Source organism: Nicotiana tomentosiformis, chromosome 11 (genome assembly GCF_000390325.3).
Source record: "Nicotiana tomentosiformis chromosome 11, ASM39032v3, whole genome shotgun sequence".
Taxonomy (NCBI): domain Eukaryota; kingdom Viridiplantae; phylum Streptophyta; class Magnoliopsida; order Solanales; family Solanaceae; genus Nicotiana; species Nicotiana tomentosiformis.
In genome coordinates, this window is record NC_090822.1 from 18,981,510 (window position 1) to 18,993,691 (window position 12,182).

Here is a 12,182-nt window from a genome sequence, read left to right on the forward strand (position 1 = left end):
TTGTACTGTCTAACTCTCTTACCTCCATTTTCTGATAAAGGGTCTTAAAGGGTGTCCAAATCTTGGATTTTCTTTAAAATTTGTTAAACTTTTTGTGTTATTGTAACTTTCCCTCTACAGCTCTACTTCTTCCGAAAGTTACTGAAAATAGGAAGTTACCAACCCCATTTTCTCCGTACTTGTTTTGTCTAGGTCTATAAACTTCATCTTCTTGAAAAAGGGTGTCCAAATCCTGAATTTTCTTGGAAATTCTTAAACCCTATTGTATTTTTTTGTAACCTTCCACTAGTCCTTTTGATCTTTGCAGGTAAAAGGGTGGTTGAATTGTTACCTTTTGGGGGGTCTTTGACCTTTTCAAGTAACGATTTTTGGACCAATTTATGTATATTTTGTGGGATCGGTGAAAAAAGAGGTTAAAATATGGTGACTAAGGTGACTTCCCCTAGGAAATCTATACACACAGTGTTGGAGAGAGTTGGGGTTTATGGGTTTGGTGGTAGCAGCCAGAAGAGATGCAAATATGATTTTCAAGATGAAGATGACACAATGGAAATGGTGCAAATTGGGGCTGAAAGGACTAAAAATGTGCTTATTTTGATGAGTGATACTGGTGGTGGTCATAGGGCTTCAGCTGAGGCAATTCGGGATGCTTTCAAGTTAGAATATGGAGATGAATATAGGGTATTTTTTTTAACTTTTAATTAGCGTAACTGATAAAGTTTTACCGGTTATTGCCATGTGATCAAGAGATCACAGGTTAGAGTCGAGGGAAACAGCATCTTGCAGAAATGCAAGGGAAAGCTGATTACAATATACTGTTGTAGTCCGATTCTTCTCCAGACCTCCCGCTATAGCTTAGTGCACCGGGATGCCTTTTAATTGCTTATTACACATCTTTGATCTTTTTCTGGTTTTTTACCAGCTTGCTTTTTCCTTCGTTTTGGTTCTTGGAGTTTTTTGAGTTTCTGTGATCTGCTTGCTTAGTTGTTAAGTACAGGTCAATTGCGTGTGGCCCCTAGGGGAATAATTAATGAGGTCAATTTTCTTATTGTCAAAATTGGAAAACTTGATTTAGTGTTTTAAAGTTGAGAAGTTGTTAAGTAAACCTGTTTTCAGCTGTTCAGATTGCGTGTTTGATGTTAATTATGCAGTTTAAGCAAAATAATAGTAAGTAGTTAATTTTTGTTTGACATATTGATTTAACTCTTTCAAGTAAAATGTTACCTATCTAGCTTCTTTAATATCTGACCTAACTCTGTCCTATACTCCTATTGTTACTTTAATATGATTCTCACAGCCGTAGAATTTATCACTGCTTGCAGCAGGGTAGGCTGCCTACATCACACCCTTTGGGGTGCGGCCCTTCTCCGGACCCTGCGTGAACGCGGGATGCTTTGTACATTGGGTTGCCCTTAGATTGATTTTTTTTTAACAATTAAAGATGTGGGGTTTCTATCCATGGAATCACATGCCTTGGGAAGTCTTTGCTGTATTGGACCTACCATGATTTCATGTTTCAATTAGGTTTTGCCTAATGTGGTCTATACATGCAGATTTTTGTCAAGGATGTTTGGAAGGAATACACTGGCTGGCCATTGAACAACATGGAACAACAATACAAGTTCATGGTTAAACATGTTGGCCTTTGGAGCGTCGCATTTCATGGCACGTCACCTCGGTGGATACACTCTGTTTATCTTGCTGCTATTGCCGCCTTCTATGCCAAGTACGTTATCGTCTCTGCTCTTAACTTTTTTTGCATTGTCTCAAGTTATAGATATTTTGTGTAGTAGTGTTTAATGCTCTGTCTAGGGGAATTCTCAATGAGTTTATTGCTTTCTGAATCTTATCTTTTTCATACTGCAGTTAGGTCACCCTCGATATCTTTGTCTACATTTAATTACACACGTGTATTGTTAATCATGACAATAATGCTTGTTAAAAACCACTTATGCTTCATTAAATCATTGCTAAGATTAGGGGCGGATGTATAGTTATAGGTACGGGTACAATTGAACCCATAGCATTCGACGCGGAGCATAAATTTATGGCTAAAACTTTACTGAAATTGCAGCAAATAGTAGACATGAACCTATAACGTTAAAAATATAATGGGTTCAATACTAAAAACTTAAAGTTTGAACTCGTAGAGTTTAAATTCTGAATCCACCACTAGCTAGGATGTTACAGGAGATTACTGACATAGTTGCTTACGTTATCAGGAAAGTAATCATCTGCTTTGTATCTTTTGCAAAGATATGTGATCAATTTGGTACTCATCAAAAGAAAATTGGAGATGACTCTTCTTTGAGCAATGTATTAAAGTATTTAGCGCCTACTTCCACAGGGGTTTACTAATTTCTGTTTGCATTGTTGAATTTGTAGAGAGGTAGAAGCTGGTCTAATGGAGTACAAGCCAGACATAATTATTAGTGTTCATCCTCTTATGCAGCACATTCCTTTGTTGGTTCTTAAATGGCAAGGCCTACAGAAGAAAGTAATTTTCGTAACAGTCATTACGGATCTCAACACTTGCCACCGTACATGGTAACTTGTTGATGAACTCTAGAGCTTTAACGTATTCATCTCATATAACAGTCCAACTTCTAAAAACTTCCCATTTCAGGTTTCATCCAGGAGTCAATCGTTTGTACTGCCCCTCGGAGGAGGTAGCAAAGAGGGCCTTACTAGATCGTCTGGAAGAATCGCAAACACGCATTTTTGGATTGCCCATCCGGCCTTCTTTTTGTCGAGCAGTTCTTATCAAGGTGAATGTCATGGCAATCTGACAAAAAGGCTGCGTTCCTCTTTCTTTCCTCTTCAAGTCATTTTTCTCTCTTTCCAATTGTGAGATGAAAATTTAATTTATAATCTTTTATTTTCCCTCTGTACTTTATGTAGGATGGCCTTAGAGTAGAACTTGAGATGGATCCCACGTTGCCAGCGGTTTTGCTAATGGGTGGCGGTGAAGGGATGGGTCCTGTGAAAAAAACTGCAAAGGCTCTTGGTGAAGCACTGTTCGATAAGGAACTTGGCAAACCTATCGGTCAAATGATTGTCATATGTGGACGCAATGAAGCCCTAGCATCCACATTACGATCACTCGAATGGAACATCCCCGTTCAGGTAAATGTAATTAGAGCCTTACAAAACTATGATAATACAAGTTGGATAGACTTTACAATGGCAAGTGTCTGACATTCGTTAATGTTCAGATCAAAGGATTTCAGACACAAATGGAGAAGTGGATGGGTGCTTGTGATTGTATTATTACAAAGGTATGTCAATCTGTTGCCTTACTTTAAGACAACTATATCGCGTCTTTGGAAACTGGTCAGATAATGTGACTAAATGTTCTGTTTCTGCACTTCATAGGCTGGACCTGGTACAATTGCTGAAGCATTAATCAGGGGGCTTCCCATTATTCTGAACGACTACATTCCCGGACAAGTAAGCGAATTTGAGAAGTTGACTATTCACTTCGAATCTTGATGGCTTATTGGATCTTGATGTTTATTCATATTTCATTGTGTATTTGCAGGAGAAGGGAAATGTTCCGTTTGTAGTAGACAATGGAGCAGGTGTTTTCACGCGACGCCCCAAGGAAACAGCTCGGATTGTTGCAGAATGGTTTACCATCAAGAGAGATGAGCTGAAAACGATGTCAGAGAACGCGCTGAAACTTGCACAACCTAATGCAGTCTTTGATATTGTGAAGGATATACATGAACTGGCATGCCAGAGAGGTCCTCTTGCCAAGATTCCTTACATATTGACATCTTCATTTTCAAACTTAATTTAACATTATCAAATTGAAGTTTACTTACCAGGTCTAACTAAGGTTTGTTGTAGTAACATATTATGTAGGAGAGTAGGTTCAGTGATCAATCTCATTCTTTGGCCACAAAGGTTTGGACACCCTTTGTAAGCTGTAATTTTTTTGCTAGACGTATTGTTATCCTTGGTTAAAAAATACAAGAGGCAGAGGCTCTATTGGAAACAGGATCTCCACCTTCATAAGGTAGGGGTAAGGTTTGCGTAAACATTACCCTCCCCAGACCCCACTTGTAGGATTCCAAAGGGTTTGTTGTTGTTGTTTGGTTAAAAAATACAAGAGGTCGAGGGTCTATCGGAAACAACCTTTCCACCTTGATAAGGTAGAGGTAAGGTCTGCGACTCTGCTTACACATTACCCTCCTCATACCTCACTTGTGGGATTCCACTGAGTTTGTTGTTGTTTGGTTAAAAAAAAATACAAGAGATAGGATTGCCAAGAAAAGGGAAGGTGCATTGAGGTTTCCGAATGACTTTTTATTATTATTATTATTATTAAGTTTTGTGTGGAAATAGGAGAGTATGATTATGATTTTTGACTTTAGTTTCATGTAATTATTTTTGCAAATATTCTTCTCTGGCTTTTTAGTTTCTTGCCACCAGTGGCAGTGTCATTGTCAGAATAAAGTTTGCTTGTCTTAGAGGATCTGTATAAAGAGGTTAGCTTCTAAGACTGAAGAAAGTTTTAATTTATCCAGCAAAGTTCATCTGTGTATAATATCTAAGTGACCTTCAATATCACTACTAAGTACTAACTATACTTAGTAGTGATATAGTAAGTTGATTTTTTTGTACGTGTCTATGTTTTGATGGGCTGAGTTACTCGTTTATTAATTAGAGATTTTTTCCTTCCTATACAATATTTGAAATTTATTTATCAAAATTGTCCTAGTTTTGTATATTACCACCCTAAACAAAGATTACTTACAAATTATATACAATTCATTATTAGTGTCTTGAATTAGGGGATTTAGTTACATCATTTTTCTTTTTTTTCTCTCTCCTCTTTCCTCACTGCCGCATCTCATCAATTTTATAGGAAAATGACACTGTATAGCTGCTCTTAAAAAAATATACAAAATATATATATATTTTGTATATATATATATATATATATATATACATTATGACATTATAGCTATATACAAAATTATACAATTTTGATATACTTACTTTTTTGGCTATTGAATATAAGAGTTTATAGCGCCAGCTAAAAGTGATATTTGCATTTTATTATACTAACGAAAAATAATAAGTAAATATGAAATAGTGAAAATACAGGCAAGTTGTCTAAATTACACAGTTATAAAAGAAAAATGGTTGGTAGTTAGGTCAGATGTGAGAAAATCTTTATATGTGCCAAGCTATGTTTTGATGAATCAATGCTAGGTAACCAGTTGTTGTCCAACACGTGTGGTGGTGCCACGTGGAGGGACCAGGGTGGCCTATATATTAAACGAGATTGGATTTTGTTTAAATATAAGTAGTCTTTTTCAATTATTTTGTCAATGTTAATTTATGGTCATTTTTATTGTTTGCACATGGAGGATAGGTTATTAACAAATTATAAGGGCAACAAATAGGATACAAATTTGCTGGCGTTATGGACCACTAGTGCTGGAATCTAATTCTGAGATATTTTCAAGTATTGGATTTTTCTATCATTTAAAAAGTCATCAATCTATTAGTCTTCTTCACTAATTATGTTGTTAGCCCTAAAGTTTTTTAATATATAGATACTCACACTAGTTTGTAAAATTATACTAAATCCCCTATGTTTTTGAAGATCATTCCAAGAACCTCGTTTTTTTATTTTTAAGGTTTTAATTACTAGCTTGGATTTTTCTATGCTGATTCATATTAATTCGGGGAAAGGTTCTTAAAAAATATTTATTTATTCACCTAAAATGTTTCAATTTTCTAGAAGATGAAAATATCACCACAAAAATTTGAGAGAGAGAGAAAAAAAAAACAGTAAATTTTGTTGGTCATTGTTTTTCACTCCAAAATCAAGAATATCTAATGTTTTACATCTTATTTGAACGGGGTTGTTACTATTTATATCCTCCTAGCGTAACATCTTAATAGACTTTCAAATATGGAAGAAAACATTCCCTTTGACTTATTAAATTTGTTTGTATTTATGTATATTTCAATTCAAAATCAACCAAGTAATCCGAAAAGCCCCCAAATTCGTTAGCAAGTTGAACTGATTGAAGCCAAAGAATTTTCTGATGGATTACTCTTAAGACAATGAGGACCACAAATTAAAAGAAAAATATAAAAAGGATTATTTTTTTTCCCCGATAATGTCATTATCAAAGGTTTTTTATACCAGCATCATTCCTGGAATTATTCCTTGTCTCTAGGCATTAGGTTATCTGTTATCATCATTGTTGGTGAATTATGAAAATTGGTATTTCAACTAGTCAATTCTAAATAACTTAAAAATCATAATTATACCATGATAAATTGGAAGAGTATCCATTAAAGATAAAGTTTCAATATTATTTTTTTAGTAATTAACCAAAAAGTAATACTCCGAGAAAATTGAGGCTCAGAGAATATAAAGCTATCGTATTTAGGAGGCATTAAAAATTGTTGTTCGTTAAAATTTGTAAAAAAAATTACATCTTACCAGATGCGAAAGAGTTGGTAATGATAGTATATGGATGGTACAAAAGGTGTGTAAAGATATTAGTCACCTAATGGACAACCTATATGTGGTTAGTTTCTCCTTTATTAGAAGAAAATTAAACAAAAATAAGTGTAATCACCTTATAACTAGTTTTTGCAGATTTTACAACATGAGATCTCTTGGTATGAAAATTTGTCCACAACTTGTACATGAAACTAGTGACTCTTTTTACTTTACTAATGCGACGTATGTTTTGATAAAAAAGGAAAATATCTTTTTGTGTATGATAGTACAAAAGTTTTCTGAGTTGTGCAGCTTGACAAGTCGTCCCTGAAAAGTTGTTGAAGTCAGCCCCTTTGTAGGAAAACTTTTACGACTATAAACAAATTTACTATTTGCGTAGCTTGGCAAGCCATCCCTAATGGGTTGTTGAAGACAGTCCCTTTTTGGCGAGTCATCCCTAACGGGTTGTTGAAGCAAATCCGCTTTTGTAAGAAAATTTTTGTGTCTATAATTATAAGCTTGCTTTGGTAGTTTCATACTTTATTCTTATAATGTGGACCTCTTTCGAGCTTTTAAATTTTTGCAATTTGAATTTCCATTTCTCTCTCCGCCAGCTTTTACATACGAAGTGCATTATAAATAGATATAAAGATAACACAACGGCATTGGACATTATAAAGATAAATATTATCTTATATACATTGATGGTATAAAAAGTTACACTATTTGGTTATTTGGTAGGTTGCTTAGTTTATGTTTTAGGTTACTACTGCCAAATTGTCAAGGGCAGTTACATCTAATTATTTTTTAAATAACTTGATAATATAAAATTTTATTGCACTTTTATTTATAATCTAAACTCTTAAAAATGCAGATGTCATTCCATATCACGTACTCATAGCACAACTTGACATCTACATAAAATACCAAAAGCATGTCTCTCGTCAGGTTTTTGACATAACAAACACAAGCATCTCTTTTTATATACGAGTATGTGTTAAAATTAAAGAGTTGCCAATTATAATAAAATAAATTAAAAGAAAGAATACCGAATAAAATGAAACTTAGTGAATATCAAAAAATTCAAAAGAAAACAACGAGGACTGTCCAAATCATAGGTCCAGTGCAAGCTGGTTAGAAGAAGCGGCCATGAACAAAAACTATTGAATCCAATTCATTTAGAAAGCCCAATAGCTGGTGTCACATTTCCTTTTTTCAGGGAAAGGAGATTTTCCATTTTAAGTGTCATTATTGAAAATGAATTATTTATTTAATTTATAGAGTCGCCACTTGGAATAATTATTAAGGTGTCTCAAGTCACCGATTTATTTTAAATCTCAATTCAAGGAAAGTTTAACTCTGTATAAGTCTGCGAAACACAGAAGACCGGGTAAGCAATTCTGTTAACCCGGGAGAAGGTGTGAGGCACTCCCCGATTCTTTATTTTAGCACGGTCGCTTTACAATTACATCTGGCTTGACTATTGGATTACTACATGTGTTTAAAACCTATGTGCATTTTACCTTTTACCGCTTTTGATTTTATATTTTTAATAATTATGGAGTTTATTTGAAACAAGTCACGATGTTGTGCACTTGTTATTTATGCACATCGCAAATCACGCCACGTGAAACGCACTCGTGATTTAGAACGTGTTTATTATTATTATTTAAAGTTGTATAATCAAGCCACGCGAATGTGCTCTTGAATTTGGGGTTTAAGTGTCACAGTTATGCCACGGGAACCGTACCCATAACTATGACGATCATTTATTAATCGTGCCTAAAAGCATGCTAGCATTGTTTGTGAGTTGTATCTTTTCTAAGTTAGAGATTAATTGTGACAAGTCCAAAATTATGAAATTCAGTTGTTGATACAAGGTGTATTTGAACTATTTGCCAATTCAAAGCATACACTATTTAGAGTATTAAAGGCTGATCTGAAATTAGTCACTGAAATTTATAATGACGGGGATGAATTTTGATGAATGAGTTGTAAAATTAACAAGCATTGTTTAGGAAGGCAGTGTTTATGTAATCGATAAGGGCTAGAAAAGAACTGCTATTGGTTTGTTCATTAATTACAAAGTAAATAGAGTTTTAAGTTAAGTGTTCACTTTTAGACCTCCAACAGGTCTTAATGAGTGTGGACGAGCTCACAGTGAATCCCAAGGTGCTTTAGCTTTCTCGAATAGTCCAACTCTTTATGCGCATTGAAATCACAGGCCTCCAATTGGGCCTCTAAATGAGCCCAAACATGTATTAAAGTTCCAAGTCTATGAAAAACCCAAACCAATAGCACGACTTCGTATGGGCTAATTTTTTTGGCTCAGCACTGCTCTAAAACCAAAGATCTAATAACTAATCCATCTAATTATTCATCAAATTTCCGTACCTTATTGCAGAAATGAAAGTAACGACAAAATCATTCCAAACATTAACACATGATTGCTCGAACATTACAAATTACAGCCTTATACTGTCACATCAGGGATTATTGTTCTGAATTTACAATTATAACTACATTTGTATGAGCTAAAGCAGAATGACAACAACAGTTAGTTGTACTAAAAGCCTTTTAGTTTTACATCAATATACAAATCAACCAGCAATACACCACGAACATATCTGGAATTGCCTCTTTGATCTTAATGTTTAATGATCTAATCAACCAGTGATAGGATCCGTAAACTTAAGCCATTAGCTCAGTCAATCGAGCCTCTTCATCACCAATTAACACAAGAGTAATTCTAGTAAATGTGGGATGGAATAACTACGATTAATTTGAATTTGATGCTCAAACAAAATCATGATATAGCTAAATCAGTCATGGCAGTCATTCAACTCATCAAGGAAGAACAAATAACTTTATTTCAACAACAATCAATCTACAACAAACAAGAGTTTACTAAATCCACACAAGGTTACAAGATCAGAGGTTAAGGAATACCTTGAAATGACTAAATCAAGGAAGAAATGGAATTGAGTTCAGCAAAGTAAGGACAACAGATCCAGTCAATCGAACAATAATTTTTTAGCTCGCAAAACCTTGAAATAACTTTTGAAATCCTAGAAATATCAATCAAATGTGCTGGAATTTGAAAATAGCTTCGTATCCTTCTCCATATATACTGCCTTCTATTTTTTAAAGTTATTCTGATTCTAGATTTCAGCTGGATTTTATTTTTTGAATTTCAAACTTTATTTTCAGTTGTTTGAGTGCTGCTAAATTTTCAAAATTTTGAATTGTGTATGAATGAGTGCGTGAGTGAGATGTGAAGATGTTGTATGGGTGAGATGAGAGTGAATGAGAATGAGAAGAGTGTGAATATTTGTGTATATGCGTGAATGTACTATTTTATAACAACTTTCAGCATCTTTTTCTATTGTTTCTTTTCTTTTCAATCCTTTTCCTTTTTCTATTTTACTCTTCGAGGACCTAAAACTGACCTATTTTATTTTTTTGTTACTAAAACAGTCCATGCACCCCTCTTCTAGAAGCTACCCAATTAGTTATAAAAGGTTCCCTAGGTTAAATCCCTTAAATACCCCTTAAAATTCCTATTATTTTACCACCTAGCCAGCATTCACACGCCTGGGCCGTCTGGCCAACAGGCCCAAAATTAGGACCTAGACCCCCAATCCTTCTCAACTTGAATTTTAATCTAGTGGGTCTGTCAGTCAAGCAAGGCTCGCTCAATACTAAGCTAAGACATTCAAACAAACAGATTTGAAGTCCAAATCAAACTGAAAACTAAACAAATATTACTTTTAAAAATTAAAAACTAGTTTAGAACATAATCAAACTAATTAAAACAAGTGATTAACAATCAATATAGATATGCAAACATGAATTCATCTAAATCTTAATTCTGCATGACTGGACTTAATTGATTGAACAAATTCAAGACAAACGACAAACCGCACAGTTGAAAATAATAGGGAAAATGAGAGGAAAAAAAGGTATACCTATTGAGCTCAAAGGGGCGACCAAAATCATTCCCGTCAGCCGGAGAAACAGAACGGTAATTGGCCGGTTCAAAGGCATTTGATCGGATTTCGATGACTTCGAAATGAGCCAAAACTAATGTAAATCGATTGTTCTTGTTAATAATAGTCGATTAGCATAAGTTTTAGGTCAAAACAATTTGAGAATAACGGAGAATCAAGAAAGGGCAAAACTAGGGAGTTCCGAAGATCTTAGATCTATAAATCGAGTAATCTGAGGGGTTTTGAAGGAAACTAAGAAGAGATGTGGTATAAGGAGGAGGCGGGATTATCTGGTATTAATTTGGGGATGTTCGGAGGTTGGTCGCCACCGTGGGCGATTTCTGGCGCGGCGTGGGGCGGAGGATGAGAGAGGAGAGAAGAAAGGATTCGGATAGGTCTTTGGGGGATAAGGGCGTTTCAGACACTTATATGTCTTTGAGAGATCAATTCCCAACCCTTGGATCTTTTAGAAATGCAACTACATCATGCAACTAAATGCAATTAAGATCTAAAATGTGAAGATTAAAATATAAAATATTTTTATCATTTTTATGATTTAAAAATGTTACTATAAATGCATCAAACACAAATACGCGTAAAACAAATTAAATTAAAATATAAAAAAATTCTAAAATTCTATAAAAATAATTAAAGGCTGTTTTGAAATATTTTAGGAGCCATTTTCACATCGGGCTAAAATCACGTGCTCACAATTACCATTCTTTGCTCGAGAACATGAAGAGTTTTTGGGCAAAGATAAAGTGAGCAGTCATGAGCAATTTTTGCCTGTTTGATACTCCATGGGAAGCATTTTGAAAATGATTTACCGAACCTTGCTTCTGAGATTGCCTACATATCCTTGGCTATAAAGGAATCAAGTTAGTGTAGTTCTAAAAAGTTTGGTAGCTCGGACTACCGAAAAGCTGTGATTTCACTGTTGTTGCTACTATCACTGCTTGCTGAAGTCCTTATTACACTAAAAAAATCAAAAGAAACTAAAATAACCTATTAGCTATGAGTTACAAGATTCCTATCTATAAGTGTTCTGAAACTTGATCTTGAGTCTTGACTGATTCTTCATACAAACTCTGATCTGAAATCTTTTCATTCACTTCTGCATTTTGGATTCACATTCTTTTTCTTTTTTTTTCTTTATTCTGGATTGAAACTTCTTCTTTTGGTCATCTCGAACCCTGTACCTCGAGGTAAAACCTACTCAAACACTAAAGCAAATAAGCGAACAAAATTTTTCTGCCCCAGTTTTTACTAGAAAAATTACGTGAGTTATTGTAACAAAATTCTAAACTACTTCCTTATTAAAGCTATAAAATATCATGAATGGTGTACCCTGAAAAGATCATGAAGATTTGTTTTAATATTGTTCCCTTATTGTCAAAATGATGTCTCAACTAAGAATTGGTGTACCTTATGTTGGAAAAACGTGGCTAGGGAATAGTGTACCATATACCATCAAAGATATCAGGCAGTGGTGTACCCTGCATTTAAGATCAATCAACTAGGGAGTGGTATATCCTACGTTGGAAAACACGGCTAGGGATTGGTGTACCCTGTACTGGAAAGGATATCAGAGAGTGGTGTACCCTGCGTTTAAGCTCAATCAACTAAGGAGTGGTGCACCCTATGTTGGAAGCCACATCTAGTAATTATTGTACCATATACTGGAAAGGATATCAGGGAGTGGTGTACCTTACATCTAA

General features: G+C 34.7%; 1 protein-coding gene across 1 annotated transcript; it reads left to right on the forward strand.

The window, feature by feature from the left end:
- The first annotated feature begins 244 nt into the window (after positions 1–244).
- LOC104102546 (monogalactosyldiacylglycerol synthase 2, chloroplastic-like) lies at positions 245–4,000 on the forward strand. Its single transcript, XM_009610280.4, has 8 exons — positions 245–681; positions 1,554–1,726; positions 2,386–2,547; positions 2,627–2,768; positions 2,902–3,126; positions 3,216–3,278; positions 3,376–3,450; positions 3,542–4,000. The coding sequence occupies exons 1-8, from the start codon at positions 421–423 to the stop codon at positions 3,800–3,802; spliced, it is 1,362 nt and encodes a 453-aa protein (XP_009608575.1). The 5' UTR covers positions 245–420; the 3' UTR covers positions 3,803–4,000.
- Positions 4,001–12,182: the final 8,182 nt, after the last annotated feature.